The sequence below is a fragment of the Cucurbita pepo genome, chromosome LG08 (assembly GCF_002806865.2).
Source record: "Cucurbita pepo subsp. pepo cultivar mu-cu-16 chromosome LG08, ASM280686v2, whole genome shotgun sequence".
Taxonomy (NCBI): domain Eukaryota; kingdom Viridiplantae; phylum Streptophyta; class Magnoliopsida; order Cucurbitales; family Cucurbitaceae; genus Cucurbita; species Cucurbita pepo.
The window spans coordinates 4711737-4719148 of NC_036645.1; the positions used below are offsets into that span (position 1 = coordinate 4711737).

A 7412-nucleotide genomic window follows, 5' to 3' on the forward strand; every position below is an offset into this window, starting at 1 on the left:
CTTCTTTTCTCTCAAACTATATTTGTATAATTTCAAAAATACAAAATATGTGATACTCACAAACCCTAAAACTCAAATTTTAACCGATACCACATCTAGATGAGAGTGACTCTGATTATAAAATGACTAAAAAAGACTTACAAGAATTGAAAGTCACTATTTATACCAACAAATAAAAGGTATGTTCTACCATGGAGATAGTATTGATTAGTCGATAGGACTTTCATCCAACAATAATAAGTCGGTGGAGAAGTAAGATGAAAAGAAAGGACGAAAAATGAGATGGAAGTGGCGCACGAGGTGGGGTAGGATGGGTCCTTTGGTTCATTGGTTTTGGTACATTCTATTCATTTTGATTTACTAAGCAACCAATTGACAGCATTGGGACTCAACCACCCCACGCCCACATCAACAATCAAATAAGAAACTCAACTTTGACTTAGTCAACACGATATATATATATATATATTTTAATTTTAGAAATTAACTTGTTCCAGAAAGAATATAAATGTTTAAAATTATAATTATTAATAGGCACCCGGATTGCGACGGGATGAGAATTGAAAAGGGTATGGCCCCCACTTCACATGGCGCAATGCTTCGTCCCTTAAACGCATTTTGAGGCTTCAATTTGTGTTCCATTTGGGCGGCGCTTCCTGTCCCCTCCTCTGTCCCCTCTCCCCTTTCCCTCTGCCGCTCTCTGCCCCCATTCCCACCGACATCTCCTTCTTCATCTTATCTATAAAGCCACCCTTCCATTTCCAACCCCTTTCTGCTCTCCCAAACCAAAAAAATGGATTCCCAGCTTTCATTTCAGAACCATCTCAATCTCGAAGACACCGAGCTTCGCCTCGGCCTCCCAGGAATCGACGGCTCTGCAGACAGTTCTTGTGGGGTTCGAACTAACAAGAGAAATTTACAGAATCACTCTGCTCCTCCACCTAAGTATGTGCCGTGTTTCGATTTTGACTCTTGTTATGGTTTTTGGGGCTCTGTTTTGATTCTCAATTTGGGTTTTGTAGGTCTCAGGTTGTTGGGTGGCCGCCGATTAGATCGTTTAGGAAAAATACACTCCTACCCAAGAAAACGGAGGCAACGACGGCGGCGGAGGGCGGAGGGATTTATGTGAAAGTGAGTATGGATGGAGCTCCTTATTTGAGGAAGGTTGATTTGGGTGTGTACAAGGGGTACCCTGAACTTGTGAAGGGGTTAGAGGAGATGTTCAAGTTCAGAATGGGGACATACAGTGAAAGGGAAGGGTATCAGGGATCGGATTATGCCCCAACTTATGAAGATAAAGATGGAGATTGGATGCTGGTGGGGGATGTTCCATGGCAGTAAGTTGTTGTAATAATTACTTGAAGTTCCAGATCTGTGTTTGAATTACTTAAAATTGATGAGCTTATTTGATTTGGTGATGAATTAAATGCAGAATGTTTATTTCATCATGCAAGAGGATGAGAATCATGAAAGGATCAGAGGTTGGGGGACTCAGCTGCGGCGTCTGAGAAATTAATTAATTAATTTTTTTTTTTTTTAATTACAGAAAGATGTGATGAATTTTTCATCATTTTTCTTTTTGTTGAAGTTTTGGATTTGTGTAACGAATTTGAGATATTGTAGAAATTTTTGTAGAATAAATTTGCTGATGAAATGAAATTGTAATTAATGGATACTTTTGTTGTAATGAAATTGTTTTTTTTTTTTTTATATATATATAAATATAATTAATACACACTTTGAAATATTAATTTTTAGAGTGATAATAAATATTTTTAATTGGATTTGCAGGACTGACTGACTTTTCTTTTAAACAATAGTTAATTTTGTATTGAAAGCTATTTTATTGCTTAAATTATAAGTTCGTTGAAAAAAAAAAAAAATACTTGGACGCTCCAAAGCGTGCGAGAATTCTAGCGAAGCGTCGAAATTCTCGCACTTCACTCGTACATATGCTTCTCGAACCCCCACGCTGCGCCGAATGACCTCAACTCCTTTAGCCACACTCCCAAATCGACTTGTAAGAAAGAAACGCGGAGAAAGAACGAGAGGGAGGGAGGGAGGGAGATCAAATTTCCGACGAGTACGTCGACGACACATTATTCCCTGGTAACGTTTAACGGAGAGCTATTCCCGTGTGGGAATTGATGGCCATCAAGTACGTGTCCATAGAGGGTAAGTAAACTATCCTTGACACGACTATGTTTATGATACGATATGTTGAAGACATGCTTGGGATATGTTATGTGACTGTTATGATTTATGGTATGATATGATATGTGCATGTTGTGGAGTGTTAAGTCAGATAGCATGGAAACGTTATGATATGATATATGTGCGACATGAATGATATGATATGATTGACATGCAAAACGACGAACTAACATGAAATACAACTCCGACATATGCATGAAAGATTTAATAAATGATATGATAAACAATATGAGAAATGATATGACAAAATGATATGATATAAAGGAAGACGCTAGCGAGGTTGTATTAGATAATAATGAAAATGAAAAAATGTTGGGACTTCATGCATTATTGTGTGCTCATGCATCAGGAGATATCCCTTCTCCTTCATGATAGTACAGACGTGTATGCTACGAGCTTGGAGAATGATCATTATGTTTATCATAATGTTGTCGTGACAGTTGCTATTTCTAATGGGTGTCCGACATCAACAACTATCAGAGAATGCTCGCCCCACCAGAAAGTATGTTGTCGTGACTTGTGGGTTTATACTCGCACGTGTGAACCGTGTGTAAGAAAATTAAGTACACATCCAAGTTGCCTATTTAGGACAGCCACAGTAGGAAAACAAACTGTTATGATAGGTTCCACTTATGAAATGGTATGTGTTTGCATTTAACCTTAATGGGAAGTCGCTTACGGAGTATTTATTAAGATACTCAAGCCATGTGCTATTTTTATTTTTTAGGTAAAGGCAAGGCTCTCTTGTACGACTGACGGTAACATTGCAATTAAGAGACTGTGACACATGCTTAAGGAAATTTTGTAATTTGAATTATTAGACTATAGGTTTGTATAGATTAATATAGGTTAGTTGCATTTTCATTTAGTAGCATATAAGTTAGTATATGACATTTTTACTTTACATTATTTCAGTATACATTGTTTTATTTCAAAAACCATAGAAGCGACATATAAGAACAAGGTCAGATTTTATTATAGAGTTTCCAATGAAGCATTCTGCATTAAATGTTCATGATATGTATAAATTAGCGACCTTAGGTTAAGTAAAAAATTTATAGTCGTTACAAAAATAATTTGTGTATAGTATATTCTTAAATTTTTTATATTGTGTTTATTGACATATCTTACCTTCTTCCAAAAAAAAAAAAAAAAATTATCAACCCGTCTATTGGGAAGCATTTTGAGACATAAATTTTAATTTAATAATAAGATACTGGACATAATAAAAATAATTTAGAAAACTCTAGGCATCTACGTATTACATTAACATAATTTTTTTTTTCTTCTAGGCTATACGCATCTGCATCCTCACCTTTTGCGCAACTTATTAGTGCTTGAACAAACTACAAAATGTTCCTCATTTAAAATGATTTACTAGACAAATTTTATAACATTCAGTGTCCAAGGGTCCCTTTTTGTGTATATTGAGAGATAAAAGAAGGAAAAGAAAAAAGGTGCTGAAAAGCTGGTGGATTAAACTGTGTTCTTGTAATTAGATTATTATGAATATATATTCATAGAGTTAGTGGGTAACCATCTTGGAAAGATAATCACTCATGGGCCTCCACAAAGCACAGAGTTGTGCCTTATTTTCAATTATTTTGGGACCTCAATTCATTGTGAACTTGTTGTTGATGCTCCACTTTCTTTATAAAAAGTAATGTAAATAAGAGTTGTCCACGAGAGTGGAACAAATTTTGTTATATTGCAACTTTTAGTATCTAAATTTTGAGTACTCCATGATTAATAACTTATTAATAACTTCATAAATATTTTTACTATTATTCAGGTCATTTTCAACTATTCTTTTAAACAACTTCATGTCCAAATTAGTTTCCTTTATTGCCATTTTTTTTAATATATAAATACTACTAGCTGCTTAGATTGTTGCACTGTCTAATAATTTTTCATTTTGGGAGATACTTATATTGAAACTATTCATCTCATTGAATATCATATGTTATGCGCCGAAAGCGGAACAAATGTACTCCCAACACCAATGAACGAAATTACACAAAAAGATACCAAGATATTTACATGGGTCGGAGAGAAAAGTTCCCCTACATCCACGGGTACCAACTAATCACTAATAAAACAAAGCGTTACAAGTGAATACCTCACTATCACACTATATAGACTCTCACCAATATGTCACTCAAAAATACAATGTGACACACAAAACATTCCCAAATCCCGATATCAAATTTCAGTATGACTAAATCTAATTCAAATAACCAAATCAAATCTAATCCAAATAACCAAATCAAATCAAAACTTATGACAATTTACAAGACATCTCCACCTTGTCATAAAATCTCTAAGTTGATAACTGAGTTGGTTGCTACCACGTCAACACACTACTCCTTTCTTCCAACGTTGATGAAATTCAAACAATGCCAGAACTTTTCACGAGCGATCACTTTTGTCAACATATCAGCAGAGTTATCAGTAGTTCCAATTTTAATAAACGAATGTCCCATTCACTAATAATTTCTCGAATAAAGTGAAAAAGGACATCAATATGTTTAGTACGAGCATGATGGACTTGATTTTTTGACAAACGAATAGCATTCTGGCTATCACAAAACACATCTATATGTTCCTGCAAAATACCCAAGTCATTGATCAAACCATGCAACCAAATAGCTTCTTTAAAAGCTTCCGTTTCTGCCATATACTCTGCTCCGGTGGTAGACAGTGCAACAGTAGACTGCAATGTTGAACGCTAACAAACAGGTCCACCAGCCATGGTAAACAAATTTCCCATTTACAACCAATTTCCTTCTTAGCTTTTGGAAGTTGTACCAAATCCCAAGTTTGATTTCTCTGTAATGATGCTATCTCTTGATTCATAGCCTCTTGCTAGTGCAATCTATCCGGGCTCTGGATAGCATCTTCGTAGTCGTTGGGAACTCCATCAATCAAAGGGAAAGCATATGCTACCATATCATCAAACCTTGCAGGTTTTTGAATTTCCCTTCGTGGTCTATTCCTGGCGATAGACTCAGGTTCCTCCACTCTTTCATTTACAAGGCTTTGCTCCTCCTGTTCTATGACATCAGAGTTATTATCTAGCTGATCAATAGGTTCTTCAGTAGGAGCACAGTAGGAGCAACCATATCAGGAGAGAACACCACCTTCTCCACTTGTTTATGGTATGGACACCATAACCTATAGCCCTTCACGCCTTTGCTAAAGCCCATAAACTTGGTTTTTTTGCTCTAGGATCCAGCTTTGAGTCTCAAGCGGAATTTTTCCCACCATTTCCAGAAACAGGTAAACGATTCACCAAGTAAACTGCATAACTGAGAGCCTCAGCCCAAAATGCCTTTTGTTTGGTGTATAGTTGTACCAAACTTCACATTTTTGTTTACCAAATATACAATGTTCACAGAAATCAATTTTACCAGGTGTGGCATCCTTAAGAACTCCTCGGTTCACCAATGTCTGAAGTGCCTTCTCACCAGCATGCCCAAGTCTCATGTGCCATAATTTCAATATGTCTTGTTCTTTCGAACTTGCCACAGCAACATGCCCAATTATTATGGTTCCGTTGAGGTAGTATATGCTACCTCTTCTAGTTCCTTTAATTGCCACCAAAGCTCCACGAGCTACTTTTAAATTCCCTCCTTCCACGATAACCACTCGCATCCAAAACGCCAAGGGAAATCAAATTTTTCTTCAAGTTAGGGACATATCTCACATCATTGAGTTTTCGTATAATCCCGTCAAACATCTTGATTTGTACTGAGCCGATTCCCGTCATCTTGCAAGTACTATCATTGCCCATATAAACAACTCCACCATATCCAAATCCCCAAACAAACCCTAATCTTCAATGGTCACGTCCTCCAAGACGACCGCGACGTTAAATTCTGCGAAATCCTCCAGCATTCTCGCATTCAACTCCTCGTAGCTTCCGAATCCCAAAAAAATTTCCAATCCCAATCGCAACCCCAAATCGACCCGAACCATTCAATCGGGCGCCTCAAATAGAGGATCCACGAAATCAACTCTGTGGGCCCCATCAACGGGATCATGCTCCAACCCAATGCCTCCCCTGCCGACTTACAGGATCAACGTTCCTTGCGTGACAGCGAGATGTCGGAGAATTCCGAGGTTGAGGTTTGTTTCCGGTCGTCACCTACGGTTTCGACCGCTGCGCCCGGGATGACAACGCCGTCGACGACAACGACAACGATAACGACGGCGGATGTGACGGTGGCAACGAGTGGGTTGTCAAAGAACAAGTTGAAAGTAATGGTGCAACCAAAATTTAGGAACTCAAAGATACCAATGAAGGTGAACCCAACGGATAACGTGGGAAAATTGAAGAAAGTGGGGAAATTGAAGAAAGAGCTGCAAAAGCTACTGCAGAGACTGCATTTTCATCTGCCACCAGAGGGTTTCTTTTTCATTTATGACCGCGACGTTATGAACGAAGACCGCTCCTTCCGTTGGCATGGTGTGGCCCACGGCGATACCATTGAGATCTTCAATGGCAGCGTTTCTGGCGGATCTTAATTAGCTCTAATACCACTTGTTGTGTGCCGAAAGCGGAACAAATGTGCTCCCAACACCAATGAACGAAATTACACAAAGAGACACCAAGATATTTACGTGGTTCGGAGAGAAGTTCCCCTACATCCACGGGGTACCAACCAATCACTAATAAAACAAAGCGTTACAAGTGAATACATCACTATCAGACTATATAGACTCTCACCAATATGTCACTCAAGAAATACAATGTGACACACAAAACATTTCCAAATCCCAATATCACATTCGGACTAAATCTCTATCACTAAATCTAATTCAAATAACCAAATCAAATCTAATCCAAATAACCAAATGAAATCAAAACTTATGGCAATTTAGAACATCATATACCTAATTTAAATTGCAATGTTTTGGGTATAAAATAGATTTTTATAGGAAATGTGTCGATAACTTAACGGTTAAGACATCGTCTCTATTCAAATTTATTGTACTAAAAAAAATATTACATCTACTCATAGAATTAAAATAATATAAAAAACTAGCGTTTTATTGTTCAAATTCAAACATAGTAATATTGTCACAACGTGATTTTTGAGCTTTTCATGAGTATGGATTACAACAGGGGTTGATTCGATGACATAAAAAGGTTGTCAAAATTTTCTATAATTAAACAAAGAGAATTTAAAACATAA

At 37.1% G+C, this 7412-nt stretch overlaps 1 protein-coding gene and 1 pseudogene across 1 annotated transcript; both read left to right on the forward strand.

The window, feature by feature from the left end:
• Positions 1–642: 642 nt before the first annotated feature.
• LOC111800244 (auxin-responsive protein IAA4-like) lies at positions 643–1688 on the forward strand. Its single transcript, XM_023683846.1, has 3 exons — positions 643–945; positions 1023–1337; positions 1433–1688. The coding sequence occupies exons 1-3, from the start codon at positions 794–796 to the stop codon at positions 1506–1508; spliced, it is 543 nt and encodes a 180-aa protein (XP_023539614.1). The 5' UTR covers positions 643–793; the 3' UTR covers positions 1509–1688.
• A 4060-nt stretch (positions 1689–5748) lies between these two features.
• On the forward strand, positions 5749–6741 carry LOC111800092 (annotated as a pseudogene).
• Positions 6742–7412: the final 671 nt, after the last annotated feature.

Excerpts from the sequence above, each read along its gene's own strand:
- LOC111800244 (XM_023683846.1), top strand. The coding sequence starts at position 794 with ATGGATTCCCAGCTTTCATTTCAGAACCATCTCAATCTCGAAGACACC. Across the intron at positions 946-1,022 it reads CACTCTGCTCCTCCACCTAA|GTCTCAGGTTGTTGGGTGGC; the intron begins GTATGTGCCGTG and ends TGGGTTTTGTAG. Across the intron at positions 1,338-1,432 it reads GTGGGGGATGTTCCATGGCA|AATGTTTATTTCATCATGCA; the intron begins GTAAGTTGTTGT and ends AATTAAATGCAG.